The sequence below is a fragment of the Polypterus senegalus genome, chromosome 12 (genome assembly GCF_016835505.1).
Source record: "Polypterus senegalus isolate Bchr_013 chromosome 12, ASM1683550v1, whole genome shotgun sequence".
NCBI classification, from domain to species: domain Eukaryota; kingdom Metazoa; phylum Chordata; class Cladistia; order Polypteriformes; family Polypteridae; genus Polypterus; species Polypterus senegalus.
In genome coordinates, this window is record NC_053165.1 from 18,856,511 (window position 1) to 18,876,594 (window position 20,084).

General features: G+C 39.1%; 1 protein-coding gene across 3 annotated transcripts in view; it reads left to right on the plus strand.

Annotated features, from left to right (window-relative positions):
- pcbp4 (poly(rC) binding protein 4) overlaps positions 1–20,084 on the plus strand; it is a 181,772-nt gene that overhangs the window by 95,694 nt on the left and 65,994 nt on the right. For all 3 annotated transcript variants that reach the window (XM_039770815.1, XM_039770813.1, XM_039770814.1), the window contains 2 exons: positions 10,087–10,252; positions 12,516–12,539. In XM_039770815.1, the coding sequence (XP_039626749.1) occupies positions 10,145–10,252; positions 12,516–12,539 (132 nt within the window). In that variant the 5' untranslated portion in view covers positions 10,087–10,144. The remainder of the gene's footprint in view (positions 1–10,086; positions 10,253–12,515; positions 12,540–20,084) is intronic.

A 20,084-nucleotide genomic window follows, 5' to 3' on the forward strand; every position in this document is an offset into this window, starting at 1 on the left:
TTCTATGTGTGGAAGTGTGTCTGTCTGGCCCAGAAGTGAGAGGTGGATTAGGGGTAAGGGCTTCACCTTTGAGGATACGCAAGCGGGGCCAGCACAATAGCAAAACGAAACCTCAAAAGAAAGTCACGGTATCCATTTTACTTTTCCTCCCGTGGCTAATACACAAGCGAGGTGAGCACGTTGGCATAACGAAACCTCCAAAGAAAGTCATTCGCTTAGCCAGTAATACACAAGTGAGGCGAGCACATCGGTAAAACGAAACCTCAGAAAAAAGACAAAGTCGCTTAGCCGCTAATACACAACGGATGTGAGCACGTCGGCAAAACAAACCGTCCTAGGAAGAGAGATGCCCAGAAACATTCCTTTCAATTACCTAACATCTCTACATTTCAATTGTTTTTCTGACGATTTCAATAATTTCTAGGACACCGGGCTTTTAACAGCATGGGCTTACACAGCTAGTGTGTTTACAGACGTGAGACCAAAGCATAACTGTCTTAATGGTAGAATGTTGGCGTTGTTATAGTCGGAAGTTAGAGGAAGTGATGTCACTGGGACCAGAACCAGAAGTGATGTCAATGGGGCACAGAACCAGAAGTGATGCAGTTGGGCCCAGAACAAGACATGATGTTGATGGGCCCAGACAGGATATCCCTCGTGTGGTCTGCAGGAAAAAGAGAGAAAGGGTTAGTGCACACTGCCACCCCCTGGTCCAGAATGGAATTATCATCTTTTGAGCCCTTTCATGGCTTCCCATGCGCAGGTGTGTGACACCGTCCATCTATTTTCACACCTTCTCAGTCCCATTCAGATTCTCAGAGCTTAGTCTAGTAGCGTTAGGGGTGCCAGTCCATCAAAGAAACACTCACAAATGTACCAAAACTGGGCTAATTTAGACTTACCTATTGACCTAACACACACACGTCTTTGGAACTGGGAAGGAAGTCCAGAGTACCTGGAAAAAGCACATTCAGACACAAGGAGAACATACACACACCACACAGATGGTGGTCAGGTGGGGATTTGCATCCAAGACTCCCCGTCTCCCCTCATCCAACCAAACCAGGTGTTACTGCATATTGTGTCATCACCAAGTACTTAGTAAATCAAGATAAAATGCAACTCAAAGCAAAACTAGGCAACTGGGTACTATAAAAAAAGATGAAATGACAGAGAGATATGAAGGCTAGGGAAAGTCGGAAAATGTCCTGTCTTCAAATCCAAACTTAAAGGAAAATTAACTGAAGGTTCGTAGGAATGGCTGACTTGAGAACAGAGCAGAGTCTGTAGTGGTACTGAGGGCACAAGAGAGAAATACTACAAAATTCAATGGGCAGTTTTTGGGAGGAAAGAGAAGGTTAAGATGAAAATTGCAGAAACGCTATGATGTGAGGCAGGTGACATTCTGTCTCTGTCACCTGAGAATATTGATTGGAGTACGATGGGCCTGTGCTCTATTTGCTTTAATTTAAGCGTCATGTACAAGCTACTTTTAACCCTAGTGATGCTGGATCCTTCTTCACCCTGACACACTGTGTTATTTAACCTGCCTTATGATCCAATTATAAAAAATGCATGTAGCTGACTGCCCTGTTTCTCTGAAAGGTGCTTTGGAAAATGTAATTAAACATATTCTTGTTAAGAACACTTCCAAGTATCATCACAGCATATTATACCGTAATTACAAGTATATCACGAACAAAGACATGCAACATAAACGTAAAATATAATGTTGAAACACAAATTGAAAAATATCAGACAGAATGTATACAGAAATGAGCTTACAGTGTCTATAAAAAGTCTTCACCTCCTTGGAAGTTTTCCCATTTTATTGTCATTCAACATTTAATCATAATAAACTTAATCTGGCTTTTTTATTAAACTGATCAACAAAAATGACTCCCTCATGTCAAAGTAAAAACAGATTTCTGAAAAGTGGTCTAAATGAACCTATAAAAGGTAATCCAACATGGCTGCTGTGGCTCTGGGATGTCACTCTGGCCTTGCAAAGAATCATGGGGCACTGGGAAAAAAAAAAAAAAATGTCCAAACCAACTGCATGGTGAATTTCCAAGACAGAGCTAGTCAGACCATTAGGTTGGCATTTATGAAAATTAACGACTTCAAGGGGGACCACCCCCCGGGGCATAAAAGTATGATAACAATGTCCATGGTATGTACACAAAGGGGCACCGTTTATGTTTCTAAATGCATGCACACTCTGAACACTGAGGGGGATTCTCCCCCAAAGTCCCCAATCCTCCGCTCCCTACTCGGTCATTGAACTCTGATGATGCTCAGTGGATGCTGTTAACCTCTGGGTGCCATTTATGAAAGTAAAAGTGCACGCACACTGTATAACAAGGGATGTACACGCTCCAGACACCCCTCTCCCCACAAGTCATTGAAGTCTAATAATACTGAATAACAACTTTGCACTATGAGGGGTGATGCACTGCACTGTTCCTGGAAAATATTTGACAAACAAGATTACTGGCAAATGCAATATATTCACAACGAAAAACGTCTTGGCGAATTACACCTATCAACGCAAGTTATGGTAAGTTTGACGGCATAGCAAGTGACTTACGTGTGGAACCTGAAAGCAACACTAAGAACTTATTTTTTAATGAGGTTTTGTTTACTTCATCTATTCTTTGTCTGTTTGGGGGTCAGTATTAAATAGCTCAGGCGATGTATTTTGCCCGCATTGTGTAAAACTTCTGACTGCACCCGCATCCTAAAGTCGTAGAGACTGTAAATGGCCCTGAAGGAGAAGCTCTGGGGTGTGCTCTGTGGTAGACCAGAGTTTGGGTGCTCCCTCCATGATTTCTTCTCCAACACTATATCTTTAAGTTTTTGTACGGTATTTATCTCATATATATTTCTCTTCTGGTTCGTCCTGCTTCCACTTCAAAACTGGTCCTGCCCACACGCAGCCGACACGGCATTTCTCGATTCCTATTCGTCCTCTTCCAAACCCTTCCCCATGCTACCTGTGGCTCCTCTTCAAAACCGGTCCCGCCCACACGCAGCCGACACGGCATTTCTCGATTCCTATTCTTCCTCTTCTAAACCCTTCCCCACGCTGCCTGCGGCCTCCCATACACCTTGCTATTTTCGTTATACTGCAACGATTGTTTCCTAAGCCTTTGTTATAAAATGAACGACAGTATCTTCTCTGTCGACGGAGTTTTTGTACAACGTCATCTCTACTCTGGGATCCAGCACCTGCCTGTTCCTATCAGTGGGTTATTTCTTGACACAAACGGTTGATGAAGGCAATGCACCGTTTTCCGTACCTATTCTTACACCGCCGTATGCTACGGCGGTGTCGGCTATCTAGTATTCTAATAATCTACAAGAAAGAAGCCCTTCATTGTCTTATCAAGAATACATATGAGTCCATAAAGTCCATGTGCAATTTAAAGTTGCTGTAACTTTGTAAGTACATTTAATAGAAAGAATCTGAAAGAAGAAACAATTACATTTTTTATTGTTCTTGTTAATTTTCAACATGTCCACCATCATTACTAATACAAAGGATAATACGATTCTGTCTCTCTAAATGACTTTCTTGGACTTGCCTCAAAGGTTTCTTCTATGGATGCTACAGTTTCTTCACCGTGGCTTATCATTGACAAAACCTGTTCCTTTAAATTTTTTTATCCACTTGGATATGGAATTCCTATGTGGGGCTTTTTTCTTATACTGGGTTCTAAACGTTCTTTGGACAGCAGCGGTAGATTTTAGTTCAGCCATCCAAAGAACACAATTTACTTTCTCTTCTCGTGAAGCCATGGGTCAACAATGATTCTGAAAAATAAGTCATTTTTAAGTTACATTTCAAAAAATAAAACTTCTGAAGACAAAAAAAAAAAACTAGATGCGTCAAGTTTCCTTTTTACGAATTCTTTCTATCACATATACTGACAAAGTTACAACTATTTTAAATTGCACACGGACTTTATGGACACCATGTAATTTAACTTGCATGTATACATATGTTTTTATTACTAGCTCTGCTTAAATAAGATGCTCATTAGTTTGGTTGTGGGGCTTTAAGTAGAGTTTACTTTTTTCTATGTGTCTAGGGTTGCCAGATTAGAAAATTAGAAATACGGGACACTCTTAAAATCTGACACTCTGTGTTGCAATGCTGATCCAGAACTGCACAGCAGCACAGCTGGAGAGCAAAACAGTAAGAGTGTCGCTGTCCTCAGCCAACCATAGCAACTGAACAAGCTGCAAACAGGCAGCAAACACTCGTTTCCTCGTTACATTTGGGTTATTTTCATCAAGAGAATCTGAGAAAAGAAAGTATAATTACTTATAAAGTTACAACTAAGTACCGTAACAAGGTACGGGACAGGGGACAAAATTATCAAATATGGGACATGTCCCGTATATAAGGGACGTCTGGCAACACTATCTAACTCTCCCAGTGAGGCACTTCTCATAATTTCTTTTCACTGAGCTGCCAACTATGCATGGAGAAAAATCATGTTTTTTTATACTATGTATTTTGTCTGTTTGTATTATATTACAGATCTGTGTTTTTAAACCAGTGTGTCAAGGCTCAGTGGTGTACCATGAGAGCTACCTAGGTGTATCGTGGAAATAATAGTGTACCACGCTTGGGTCTGAACCTAAGAGGGACAAGCTCCACAGGGGGCAGAGATGTGTCTGAAGAGGACAGGACTACCTGGAGAAGCTGGCATAAAAGCAGCTCCACGATTGCCATGTTAGAGCACTTTGGACATGTCTCCTGGCTGCTAGAGTCCATCTGCCCTGGGTGTGTGGTTGCCAGTGACCCTCACAGGGCTGGTGGATAGTGGGCATACGAGTTACTTCTCAGACAGAAGGGGTGGGCAAAAGGATGAAGCAGCTAGGAGATGACAGCAAACACTGATGCTGGAGCTCATTTTTTGCCATCGTCCTTGGCAGTCCCATCCTTTCATACTGTTGAGCACATGGACATGTACAGTATGAGATGAAATGTGTTAGTGGTTAGTAAAACAGTGGGCCTTGGGACATTCTTGGTTACAAAAAGTGTGCCACTGCAGAAAAAAGGTTGGGAGGCACTGCTGTAGATGTTTAAGGAATATCTGACTAATACATTATTATACACTCACCCCTCAATCACAAATCATAGGTAAGAAATTCAGTATGCAGGTGGCTGAGACCTTGGTGGAAAAATATAGAACTAAACTCAATAAGGTGGTTGGTTCATCCATCCCTCCATTCATCCATCAAACCATCCATTGATCCATCCATCTTTCAAACCCACTTAATCCTATTCCAGCCTAGGGGACAACTGGAGACAATCCCAGCAAGCATAGAGCACGAGGAAGGAACAACACTTGGACAGGGTGCCAGTCTTGTTAAAGGGAACCTCTGGTGTTTAATGCATTGAACTGCAATTATTCTTATTGATGGTTCTGTTCTGAGCACAGCCCGTGGAGTCTTTTGATAACTAAAGCTTTGAAATATAATGTCAGGACTTCCAGCTCCTTTCTGACCATAGTCAGCAGGGCCTTATGCAGGCGAATGTGTCAGACTGCATTGCAGTCAGTTTTTGGTTAAACTCCAGCCACAGGCGTAGGAATCCACAAGTGGCTGAAGTGCAATACATTAGGTTGATGATATAGCTGGGACCACTGCCAGAGTGGTCTTTTGGTGACTGTTGTTAAATTGACTTTCACAAGGCTGTTCTTCCCATTGCCAGCTGGACCTTCTGATGTTGAGCTGCCATGTACAGGATTGTTGGTTTAAAGCCATCCACAGGCAAAGGAGCCCTCCTTTGTGGTTGGAGTAATAATTTTTGTACTTATGTATTTATTTATTTATTTTTTGTTCTAAACCTTAAATGTAATTAACTTAAATTATATAACAATACAAAAACATCCCCCAGTTTGCCCCCACTATGTAATTAAACACAACTTAACCCACCAAACCCCAACATTTCCCATCTGAGCTTAGCCACCACATTCTCTGCCCATAATTGTATAATATATAACAGAATAACAACAGATGAGGAGGAAATGATAACGGAAATGGAGAAAGTTTAAGCAGAGACTCCTTCAAAATCAATATTTTAACTTAGTTTGAGATTTCTGAATCGTTTCCCCTCACCCCATTAAGCTTTCCATCCAAAAAGATCAAACTTGTGCCATTTATTCTCCCCGGGAGTGATCCTTTAGTGCAGTTCAGAGAAAATGCATTGGCACAAATTATGGAGAATGTAGTTTGCAACTGTCAATTAGTGGCTACATAGCCTGCAGCGTAGGAGCACGGGTACTGCCCGTAAAATGGGTGACTCAGTCTTTAGCTTTTTAATTTATTTATTTTTTTAAAGGTGCCACCACAAAATCTATTTTTATCGATAGGTTTTATTTTGATGTATTTTAGTCAGTAATGTACAGCAGTTAGTGCTTTTGCTTCACAGCTTCACCAGATTAGGTTCAAATCCTAGGATTGTCAGTGCTTGTATGTAGTCTGCTCATTCTCCTTACGCTTGTCTCCCTTTTTCTGTGACTGTTCTGGTTTTCCTACCACATACCAAAAAAAAAAAAACAATAGGACTACTTGACTGAAAACTCAAAACAGTCACAATATGTGTGAGATTGTGAGTGTGTGTGCCCTGTGACAGGCTGGCATCCCGAATGGGGTTGGTTCTGCCTACACCTGGCACTGCCAGGATATGTAATATTAAAGTTGAGGTTTGAACTGCTCTTACAGTTCATTAGGTTACAGATCAAGTGAGGTGACAGACCACTCACGTTCAGGTCTGTCTTTTTTAAAAAAGACAAACAGCCTTTTGATTGGGTTATATGAACATCTGGCATATCCAACAATTTTCTTCCCTTAGTTTTATGCATCAGCTGCATACCACCACCTGCTTTATAATCACATCCTGTCCTTTCCTTTATGGTATGTGGCACACGTATAACAGTATCTCAGTTAGTTACTGAAGCCTGAATGTCTTATCAGACTTCCAAAAGCCCCTTTCACATACACGCCATGTCAGTTTTTAATCACAAATTATTCTAACCAAAGTTGTAGCTGAATTTAGTGAAAAAGTGCCCACTTAAGTTGAAAGGAAGTTAGTTTGACTTGGGCCTTGTTTCATACTAGCACTCCCTGCTTGCTTTGAGTTTCATTCACTCTTTAACAACTGAGGCAGCGTGAAGGAAAGTAACCAGAGTTGTGCATGACTCAGTTAAAGCCACAGGTGAACATTTTAATAAAAAATCATGACACCTAAACCTCAGTTTAAATGCTAAACTTTGTCACAAAGACTGACATTTCTGTAAAGTTTTAGTACTGCTTTTATTCCAATGAATCAAATGAAACATGGTGTGATGATGTAATAAAAATGTGCGGTGTCAACACTTGCAAAGTATTCATTTTGATATTCTTTGTCTGACATTTATGAAGAAGTTCATTAATAAATGCTATCTATCTATCTATCTATCTATCTATCTATCTATCTATTATATAGTGCCTTTCACATCTATCTATCTATCTATCTATCTATCTATTATATAGTGCCTTTCACATCTATCTATCTATCTATCTATCTATCTATCATATAGTGCCTTTCACATCTATCTATCTATTTTATAGTGCCTTTCACATCTATCTATCTATCTATCTATCTATCTATCTATGATATAGTACCTTTTATGTCCATCTATCTATCTATCTATCTATCTATCTATCTATCATATAGTGCCTTTTACATCTATCTATCTATTTTATAGTGCCTTTCACATCTATCTATATATCTATCTATTTTATAGTGCCTTTCACATCTATCTATCTATCTATCTATCTATCTATCATATAGTGCCTTTTTAACATCTATCTATCTATCTATCTATCTATCTATCTATCTATCTATCTATCTATCTATCTATCTAAAGTGAGATTATGGTGTTCTACAGAGTTGTTAGATCATGAAGGTGTTAACAGACTGAACGTGACTACAGTATAAGATTGTTAAACAGGCAGGTGATAGTTGATTACACACAAGGCATCAGATTCCAGAACAGATACAGTGCAGATCCACAGTCCATATGTTTTTAGCACACCGTGAAACAGCTTTCTCTAGGGGGCTCACTGATTAACTGTACACCTAATTCTAAAAATGACAGCAACTCCTCCTGCCACAGTCCTTCATGTGGTAGAAACTGAATCCCATAAACTTTGTGTCAGAGATGTTTTTTCAGTTAGTGTGGACACCCCACAATTTATTGAAAGTAATATTCTGAAAAGTTGATTTACTGCAGGATGCACACTACAAATTTGCTAAGCATACATTTTATGTAATTGTCAATGAGTGTAATAGGACACCAGAAATTACTCTGAGGTAAATAGGTACATATTTTACTCTGCTTTGTATAAAATAATTATTATCATACTTTTGATTGTATTATGATGACATGACTTAAAATTAAAGTGTTTTGTTATCTTGTTAGCCCTTTAATTTTGCATGTTTCTCAATGTCTTGATTATAAGTAATAGTGCAGAAATTTAGCTAGTCATCTCCATGAGGGGGAGACAATGGCAGTTGTTATTTTCAGTTTGCAACTGAACAACAAGAAGGAGTGAAGTGAAGCTCAGGGATATAATTAAAAGCAGAGGAACAAAGCACCTAAATTACACAGAAGTGCGATAGACCTGGCTGCTGACAGGCCTTTGTACTCTGTAATTATTCCCCAGATTGCTTATGTTTGGGTGGTGGGATTCGTGTTCCATTGCTCTTGGCCTGCCTTTTATATCTTTTGAAGTCTACCTGGACTTCAGAGACAGTGTCTTGTTAAAGTTTTCTAAACTACAGTACTTACCTTTATCTTAATACAGAAAACAAAAAAGGTCTGTGTCGATTAAAGATAGAACACAGGTTATATTAATTCAAACCAGCAAGTGTAAATCCACTCAGGTGAATGAGTTAAGATGTCGTGGACTTGAGGTATTTCTTCATTATTGATCCTCTGATTTTCTGGAGAAAAATCCAAAAAGGCATTAATAATCTGTTCCAATCCTCTATCTTTCGTTCTTTCACACTCGTTTGAGCCCTTTGGCTGCTCCCTAAGCGCATGTTGTGTGGTGTGGTGTACTTGTGTGTGTGTGTGTTCACCATACGATGGACTTGCCATGGATAGTTCTGACCTTGCAACCCTGACCAGGATTCAGTAGGCTTGGAAAATACAACAGCGTGGTATAATGCGATGGTTAAAGGAGCTGCCTTCGAGATCCAGAGATGTTGAGTCAAGTCCCGATCTGATCTCCATTTAGTTGGCGTTTACTTGTCCTCCCCATCACCTTATAGGTTTTCTCTATGTAAATCCCAAAGAGGACTCAGAATCGGCCCACTGTGATGGTGGCCAGACCAGGGTTGTTTTCTGCCCTTTCGTTATCTGGTACTCCCAAGATAAGCTCTTGCTTCTCATAATCCTGGAAAAAAAAAAAAGCAGTTTAGGAAATGGAGGTGTGAATTCTTTATTGTTTAATTAATTCTACCACTAGTAATTGTTTAAAATGCTTAGCACCATTAATCACTTTCTTAAATGGCTACATTTGGAATGTAGTTCAACTTTAGTTTAATTAAAACAACAGCACTTTAATATCCACAAATTATGTAATTAACTTTGCAGACAATCCAGTTTTAATATAAGAAGGCCTGTAACATTGTGAGTCTAGAAAAGGAGCAAATAGGAAGACTTTCATTCCTCACTTCCCCGCCTGTCCAGGGCTACGGGGATAGCATCATGTGACCCACAATTGTATTTTATGGTATGTGAATTCTTCACTGTCTTTCATCCTATCAAGTATCCTTCTTGAGTGAATATCATCCCAAGGTGCTCTAAAGGGATAGAGTGATAATAGAGTTCCTGAGATAAGTTTTCAACAATTTCAGCCCAAGTGGATTAAGGATCCAATATGGAGTTTGATGCAGGATTGAACCTACCACAGTATGGTTGACAGCTCAGCAGCTTAAAAGCTGGGCCACACTGCCAACCCCAATTAAGTGATATCTGTGATATAATAATCTGATTTTTGCCTCTTCTCTTTCCACAGGTAATCACCCCTGAACCAGTCTAGCGAGTGAGGAATCGGGCTCCTCAGCTTTTTTTTCATGCGTCTCCCTGCTTCAGACTCTCACACCAAAATGAACTGTGAGCAGGACCTTCTAGAAGGGGGGCTTAATGTCACCCTTACCCTCAGGCTCCTCATGCATGGAAAGGTAAGAGGATTATACTATTAGAGTCAGTAAAGGTGTCTTATGGTGGACTAACATCTTGGGGCCTGCCATTCATACCCAAGAAGAATCCAGGCTGGAATCACCGACAAAATGGGATTCGACGAAATACCAAGAAAAGGGTCTGATTACCTGTGTCAGTGGGATATTTCAGCTTTTCGTTTTTTAAAAAAAGTTTTCTTATTTTTGGTTTGTCATTCTGGGGAATGGTGGCAATCTTAGAAAGTTAAAGCTTTGAATTAAACTCATATTAGTGTTTGCTTACTTTGAATAGAATGTGGATGGATTTAAATTTCTGTCATAACAATAGACAATGGTATAGCCCAAGAGTTCCAAAACTTTTTTCGGCTGCAGACCCCTTTACCAAAAATCTTTAAAACCGTCGACCCCCTAGTCATTTACTTTACTTACTCAAATTAATACATTTGTACAGTACTCGATATTTAATATTTCACTAGATATCAAACTTTTCATTTTAATCACTTGTAATTAATGATTGAAAAAGATAAAAGGACTACGGAGTATGGCATTATCTTGTGCAACATTTAATGTCGAAACCTGCACTAATGAAAATTAAAGCAAAAAAATACGAGTTTTTTTTACATTTTTGACATTTATAAAATAAATATGTCAATTCAAAATAAGTACAAATAGTCCAAGCTGTACTGTCTGCATATCTTTTTTGATTCAGTCATATTATTATCTGAAGAAATAAAAACTTTTATTAACAAACAATTTCGACAGTCCCTGTGATAAAAACAAAACAATAAAGTATGTACTTACTTGAAACAGAAGATTTTTGTTCAAACTCGAATAAATAAACCGTGTCCTCTGATTTTATTTTTCGTAGTACTGCTCCTCAATAAATAATTATATTCAAAGTTCAAATCACAAATAAGTACATGTCACATCAAATGAACCAATTTATACTGTTTCATGAAAGCATGATAGATACAAGACTGATAGATTCTGCTAATATCGAATATCCGTCGTCTCATCCCTCCATGAGCAAGTGCGAACGTACAACGGTTTTTCATGTCCACACTTGCTTTGATACGTTCGATAAGACAATGCACAGACATGTTTGTGCTACATGTATTTTCATGCGTTCTTACGTGTGACTCTTTTAATGACACATTTTACCTTTTTGTTTGCAAGTTTGGTATGTAATGTGTTTTTATCAAAAAAGTGTTTTTTTCAATTATTTTACTTCTTAATTAGGTACCTATTGGAATCGTAGATATTTTGAAGTAACAAACAAATAGCAGTAGTAAGGGGTTCTATTTTTGCTGTCGTCGACCCCCAAATTTTTTAATTGAAATTATCAACCCCTAGAAAGTTCAAATCGAACTCAGGGGGTCAATATCGACTACTTTTGGAACTCTTGGTATAGCCTTTGCCCCCTATAAGTTAGTAACAGATAGAACTTTCTTGCTATAACTGAGATACGATGTGTTAATTGTGTCAGTTGTTGTTTAGAACAGGTCCCAGTGCACAGGGACGTAAAAGACCCATTTTCAACTTAGAGATGGGATAGGCATACAGGTTTCTGAACATTTAGAAATGGTTCAGAAACGTTTTGAAGTGATTAGTAACTATTTGAATTCTAACTAGATTTATGTTTTTAACAGAACTTTTCTTAACAAGAACCTTTTCTTGTTTTTTGCTATTTCAATTTTCTTTTTTTCTGTGTGAACTGTTTTACCTTGAATTTTAAGTAAAACTTTTAAAAACAAAGATATTTTATCTGTAGAATCATTTCAGCGTGTCAGGCTTTTGTTGAATCCCATTTTTATGCTAGAGCTGCTGAACTTTGGTCATTTTGGAAAAAAAACACAGCTACAATAACAAAGTGGGTAAAAAGTGAAGGAGCTTGAATTTTTTTTGACGGGGTGTATAGTGAACAAATCCTGTGATCCCCCAAATAGACAACCCTTTTGTTCTCTGGTCTTCTTTTCATATAGTAACTCGTGATCTTAAGACCCTGTGGTACTAATAGCTCTAACTCGTGTTCCCTCCGTTTGTCAGTGGATTCCAATCCTCTTTGGGGTGAACATTTAATGGATACACAGGAGGGGTTTGTGTGTCAGCATATGCTGCAATGGCCTGGCACTACATCCACAGCTGGTTACCATTTTGCACCCAATGTAGGGTCAACCCTAACCCTAAACTGGATAAACTCTTTCAACTTTAAATAAACAATTTGTTAAACAATATTCACTTTCTCTCTTTTTTTTTTTGTTTTTAGGAGGTTGGCAGCATTATAGGAAAGGTAAGACATTTAACTTTTTTTTTTTCTCCAAAATTTGTCAGAGGTTCTCGGTAAAGATTGCTAGATGAGTTACCTGTGTTGTGAACATTTATCATTAGTTTTGACAGACAGATTGTACTTTATTTGTTCTAAGGGGAAATTTAGCTTTTATAGAAGCTCAAGGTTGTTGTACCGTGTTAGCCATTATGAATGTAGAGAAAAGCCAAGCAAAATGACACCTTTTATTGGCTAACTAAAAAGATTACAGTATGCAAGCTTTCGAGGCAACTCAGGCCCCTTCTTCTTGCCTGAAGAAGGGGCCTGAGTTGCCTCGAAAGCTTGCATACTGTAATCTTTTTAGTTAGCCAATAAAAGGTGTCATTTTGCTTGGCTTTTCTCTACATAGAAGCTCAAGAAATATAGAAATTACCAAAAAAAAGAAGAAAAAAAAATGTTTTGACTTGGCTGATGACAAGATAGCAGACGCAGAAGGGCATTGTAAAAATATCTCTCTATTATAAAAAAAAATCTTGGGGAGGCAGACAAAGGAGACGAGACATGATTTTCTTAGAAGACAATTTGAAGTCCCACGAGAGACACTTCAACTTGCTTCCAGCTCTTAAAACAACAACAAGCGCCAAACAAAACACGCAGCTCGCAGCAGATGATCCGACCACTTCTCCTTGCGTGCGTTCAGCCACCCTAACCCCCCCTCTTCACAACGCGAGCAGCAGAGACACAAAGTGGGAAAAGGACAGCGGCTGTACAGGCTTTAAAATGATCGAAGCTGCCCCCCCTTCACAACACGAGCAGCGTTATACGTCCTGCGAGAAAGAGATTTAACCACGCCCGGGGCTGGAAATAAAGGACAAGAATTGTTTTTAAAATGTCACACGAGACAAGGCAGTGAGCCATCATTTAAAACAAGTCCACGCAAATCTAACCTAGCAGTTCTTGGATTGCTTTTGGCAGACACACATCATGTGCTCCCAGCTCTTAAAACAACATCATGTGACAAGCAGAACAGGCAGCTCGCCAGCAGCAGAAAGGCAGCAGATGATCTGACGGCATCTCCTTAGCGTGCGTTCAGCCACATCCCCGTCACAACACAAGCAGCATTATACATCCTGCGAGAAAGAGATGTAACCACACCCGGGGCTGGAAATAAAGGACAAGTATCGTTTTTACAAAAGTTTTTAAAGTAAAAGTGAAAATAATGCATATGTAACAATTTTCATGAAAATAACAATCTCTTTAAATTGTATATCTGGTAAACCAAACCCTGGTGGTGGGCGAGCAAAGCGAGCATGGGTGGAGCCCCCTAGTACTGCTATATCTTTGAAAGAGTGGCATCATTAAGGGGGCTTCATTATTAGGTTGACACCTTTATTCAAAGCAAATAACAACATTTGGAATGCAATTGGTTCCATTGCTTTTGATTTTCCAATTGCAGCAAAAGCAGATGACGTGAAATGCTCATTTGCAGGATTTGAATCCACAACCTCAGGGTTTGAAGTCCAAAACCTTAATCACTATAACAAACCGTCTAAAAATAATTTGATTTTTGCTTAGACATTTGCAAATCCCAGTTACAGGGCCAGCAGGACTCAAACTTGTGTCGGTACACTGAGTAGGGCCACTGCCTTTACCAAAAAGAAGACCCTCAATATGACTAGAACATGTATCATTATTAGTCTGACACCGTTATCCATTTGAGGCACAATTGGTTGTATTTCTTTTTTTTTTTGTTTTGTTTATGAATTATCAAAGATGTCGTGGAGTTGAGTTATTTCTTCATTATTGATTCTCTGATTTTCTGGTCATAAAAAGAGAAAAGGCATTACCGTATATATTTGCGTTTCAGTTCTCCCGCTGATAATTCAGGGCTTGATTTTATCATATAATTTCCAGTATTTTATTATGTCGGTCGAATACGGAAAACTCACGCTATTGGTCCAAGAGATTATGATATGCTAACACACACCTGATAGAGTAACCATGGAGCACACTGGTAATACCTGAAGTATTCCGAAGTGATGTTTGCACTGTTTTGTGTTTTTTTTATCTCACACCCTTATACAACTTTATCGTAAGAGCATCCCTTATCTACGATGGAGCGTTCGATCAGAAGAAAATATGAAGCTGGTTTTAAATTAAAAGTCGTTGAATAAACAAAAGAAACTGGTTACTGCGGTGCTGCAACAAAATTTATTGTGTCTGAGAAACTGGTGAAAGATTGGAGGAAGCAAGATGTAAAAAAAAATTTTAAAAATGAAGTGTTATATTTTTGAACGGGCTTATAAGTCAGCGTGTGATTTTATGATCGATTTTTTGGGTTTCAAGACCCGATTTATACATGAGTTTGTTCTTTGTGTGGTTGCCGTATGTGACGTATGTGTATGCAGTGTACGTGTGTGTGTGTGTTCACCATATGATGGATTTGCCCCCTGTCCATGGATAGTTCCTACCTTGCAACCCTGCTCCGGATTCAGTAGGCTTGGAAAATACAACAGCGTGGTGTAATATGATGGTTAAAGGAGCTGCCTTCGAGATCCACAGATGCTGAGTCAAGTCCTGATCTGATCTCCATTTAGTTGGCGTTTACTTGTCCTCCCCATCATCTTGTAGGTTTTCTCTGTGTAAATCCCAAAGAGGACTCAAAATTGGCCAACTGTGATGGGCCGATGGCCAGTCCAGGGTTGTTTCCTGCCCTTTCTTTATCTGGTACTCCCAAGATAAGCTCTCGCTAGGAAATGGAGGTGTGGATTCTTTATTGTTTAATTGATAGATAGATAGATAGATAGATAGATAGATAGATAGATAGATAGATAGATAGATAGACAGATAGATAGATACTTTATTAATCCCAAGGGGAAATTTAAAAAATTTGATTCTTCCACTAGTAATTGTTTAAAATGTTTAGTACCATTAATGACTTTTTTAAATGGTTACATTTGGAATGTAGTTCAACTTTAGTTTAATTAAAACAACAGCACTTTAATATCCATGATTTATGTAATTAACTTTGTATACAGTCCAGTTTTAATATAAGAAATTAAAGAAGGCCTGTAACATTGTGAATCTAGAAAAGGAGCAAATAGGAAGACGTTCATTCCTCACTTCCCTTCACTTGAGACACAATTGGTTATATTTCTTTTTTCTGTTTTGCTTATTTTTCCAGTTGATGCACAGACAGGTGATGTGACATGTTCATTGCCACACAGTGTCAGTAGTGAGATTTAGATCAACAGCCTGAGGTTTTAAACTCCAAAGCCTTAACCACTACACCACACTGCCTGCCCTGTCTAGCTCATGACTTCTAAGAGTCGTCTCCACAACTCGTCTGCTGGACTTAGACCACCAGCCACTGATCTTGGAGAGCTCAGCCCTTCCGCTGGAGACACCTCCAATGTTTCTGAAAGTTTCATCATTGTCAGCGGAGAGGCCTATGCCCTGCTGAAGCCAGCGACGCCCCGGCATTGAAGGAGCTCCAATAGAGCATGTCTTGACACACTTCTTCTGATTAATGCCATAGCTAAAGGGCGTAATGTTGATACCCCACAAAATGTACGTCTTGTTACCCTTTCAGGTTTGGACCTAAAGATGATCTTCATAGTCTTTTACTCCTTTGATTACAGCCAATGCAGTTCCCACCAAGTGTTCTTCTTAACGTAAACCCAAAGTAGGGGGCACTGATACACATTCAAGGATGTGTGATAATTGTGTACCTCACCTACCCACAAAGGTGGCCGCTATCTGTTGTGTAAGGAGTTGTTATAAGAATTGCTCAAGGAGCTACATATCATAGAAGGGCTTACTTTATATACTGTATAATACTTTTTCTTCAGCAGGTTTTATAAAGGTTATAGCATCAATATTGCATAGATCACTGGATTCTTGTAGAGAGAATGACCTGCTGAAAGTCCAGTAATTCAGAATTTGCCGGCCACCCTTTCCCGAGACTCCTTAATCTTGCTCAGCCCCCTCTGTGCTCCCTGGTAACACTTGGCTCTCGCTCGACCGTCTTAACAGTCAGTTCAAACCAGGATTTCACTCCACACCTTCATTTAACAGTGCAACCAATGCCAGCTTACTACGCTGCAGATGTCACAAAAAATGGCCCTGGATGTTGAACTGGGTAAGGGATTTGTGATGCCTGTGACTTCTGGCAGCCTTATGTGCTTGAAATTGACACCTGACTTGACTTGTGACTGAGAATGTGACTCTGTGAAGAGCAAATTAAAAACAAAACCACAACACTGGCATGCTACGTCAAGATTAAGAGGGCCCTAATGGGAAAGTGGAAACCCTCAGACCAAAAAGAGTAGAAATTAATGAGATGTACAGAACAATGACATCACTGTTTAGAACTAGAGGTCAGGACATGGGACTGTATAGTACTTGGATGGCAGTTCAGATTCTATCATTAGTTCAATGTGTTAAAGTTATGGAAATATGGAAGTGGACATTTGATACATGTGTACAATACTTTCTTAAATTATGGGTTGCATGTTGTCTGGATTTGGGTCAGGTAGACTTGTGATTAATAATAGTACATAATGGGAAAGGGTGGCGCTCAGTTTGTGGAGTGTCTTGTGATGTGTCGCTGTGTGCAATTTAAGCAAATGCCATCGTTCCGCTACGATTGGCATCGGTGATGATCCAAGGGGGAATGATGATCATTGCCGGTGATTGTACTTGGAGAATAGGGATAACTATTTGCGGTGATTCTCCAAGTCAGCAGCAATTCTCTAAGGGGCTGGCAATTCTGGGTTTCAAAAATGGCAAAATTGGGTTGTGAAAAAAGGTTTAAGATCCACTGCTCTAAATGCTTTGGGATATTGATTACAATCAAACGGCAGTATATAAATCCCAAGGTCATCTCTTCTATCTAAAACCATTTGACCCTGAGAAACTCATTATTTGTATCTGACAGTGGTGATTTGCAGGGTGATTAATGTGCTTAGCTATAAAACAAGAGGCTGAAGGTTCAGTACCCACCAGTGACCCACCGGATGACCCTCAGAGTATCACTTAACCTGCTTATGCTCACAATGTAAAATATACTGTACTTTGAGATTTATATTAAGGGAAAAGTGACAGGTGAAATGTTAAGGTCACTCCTAGAGTCCAAACCTGAATGTAGGGGTATGCAGTGGGGTTCACCAGTGGTTAAATGAACACTTCACCCAAAGGTGATATCTTTTCATACGTTACTTATCCTGTGTAGTTTGTAGTAATGGCCATGAAAAACGTTTATTCTCCTGTTTTCATACAGAACTAAAGAAAAAAAGCTTATGATATAACAGAACCCAAGGGAGAGCAGTGCTGTACAACCACAAATGATCTGAAAAACTTCCAGAAAGAAAACTCTCACCATCCCACCATCCCTTCAAGGATTTTATCGCCAATGCGCGCATGCCCATTGTAGACAAAGGTCCATGCCAGATGCGTTTTTGGTCATTTTAATACGTTAGAACATTAGGACAATCTAGACGAGAACAGGCCATTCAGCTCAATGAAGCCCACCAGTCCTACCTACTTTATTCTTCTAAAATTGCCTGACGTTGCACTTTGAAAGTTCCTGAAGTCCTACTGTCTACCAACTGCTGCTGTGGAAGGAGATCATTTTTGTTTAAATAAGCTGTTTTTGAGTGAAAATGCAATAATGTGGGCATAACCTTAGAGTATAAACCGAGAGTTTGGTTCCCACCACTAAATTACTACGTGAAACAGCCTGAGCTTATTTACTGTAAAAGAAACTGTGCGATTAATTCTAGTTTGATGTTCAGTTTTCAAGTTAATTTTTAAACAACCAAATCTGGTGAAGAACCAAACAATGCAACATAGATGGGCACATAAAGAAAAGATGCTGAGTTTTCTCTAAATGTTCTCGTCTTGTGTGACCCTTTTGTGTGTTACTGTATGTGTGTCGACCTTAACGGCTTGAACTTGAAGTAGTGCCAAACTTTGAAAATTAGGCACAACAAACTTTTTTCTGGACTTTTTAAAGTTGACAATTAAGTTTGTTGTGCCAACTTTCTGGCACCTGAAGTTTTTTATTAAGGATAATGCAGTGTTGGTGAGGATTTCTGTTTTCAGAACTCAGCAGGCAGACATCTCAATACGGGGAAGTGAATCACAGGATCAATTTCTTTTATAAAATTACCATCGGAAGACTTAGGATTCAGCAGTCTCTAGTGGGCATCTATCACAGTTTCATAATGGGAGATTTCATGGGAGGGCCAGCACCAAAAGCAAATGCTGCTGATTAAACACATTAAAAAATGGAATTAGATAAGCAAATATTTATCAGGCTTTGTGTTTCTCGGGACAGGTGACCGTTATCAGAGATGGCACTTCAGCTCACTGGAGCTCTCTATTGCAAACGTCTGGAAGACATCCAGGCGCTGAATATTGTAGTGTTGGGTCCGGATTCTAGACAAAGGAATTGTGCTGCATTACAGGATTGTCAGACGGCTCAAATTTCACTGGGGCCTGTAGGAACTGATGCCTCCTGATAAAAATAAACTGAGGCTTTTATATAGGGATTAAATTGTTATTCATTGACCACCACACTCCTCCTTTGCTCCTGCCGCTGGCACCATGACTATATCGCCTTAACCCAACAAATGTTTCAAAAGCATAACTCATAATATATGGGTAATCCCTTACAGCAAGTGAAGTGTGGCGTCGTTTGATTCATGGTACAAGCTCCGACATACTGGAGTTATAAAAAACGTATACATTTATTTATGAACAGTTACATCTCCCAAAGTGACTTCCAAATCTCATAGGTACAGGACAGCTGCTACTGTAGTTAAACAGCTGCTTATTGTGACATACCGAGCCAGGGTTTGGGATTGAACTAGCATCCTTATGGCTCACAGTTCATTATCTCCACCACTAGGCTACACTGTGATTTGATTTCGATCTTACTGTCACTTGTTTGTGTGCTATGGAGGTATATTTTGGACCAAATTAAATAAATAAAAAATATGCAAAAATATAAAATTACCATGAAATGTGGTGATAAATAAATAAATAACGACAAGATATGTGAGTATTAATAATTAAATGTGTCACAAAATGTTTATTGTGGCTTATTTGTTCTTGAATTTATTTATTCATTCATTCATTCGTTCATTTATTTATTTCACTCTCACCACATGCAACATGAACTATGCCTTGAAATGAAAACTGCCCTTTTTACTTGTCAAAATTGAGAGGGTGGACTCTTCTGAGTAGTGGTTTTGATTGGTGTCTCCTCCACACAATCGACATATGGACTTTGGTTGGCATGCACAAAGCAGTGATGGGTATAAGTGCAAGAAACCTTTGACCAGAATTAATGCAGAAGACAGTTTCTTTAATTCATAAAGCTCCAAGTTCTTCATCAGATAGATAGATAGATAGATAGATAGATAGATAGATGTGAAAGGCACTATATAATAGATAGATAGATAGATAGATAGATAGATAGATAGATAGATAGATAGATAGATAGATAGATAGATAGATAGATGTGAAAGGCACTATAAAACAGATGGATAGATAGATAGATAG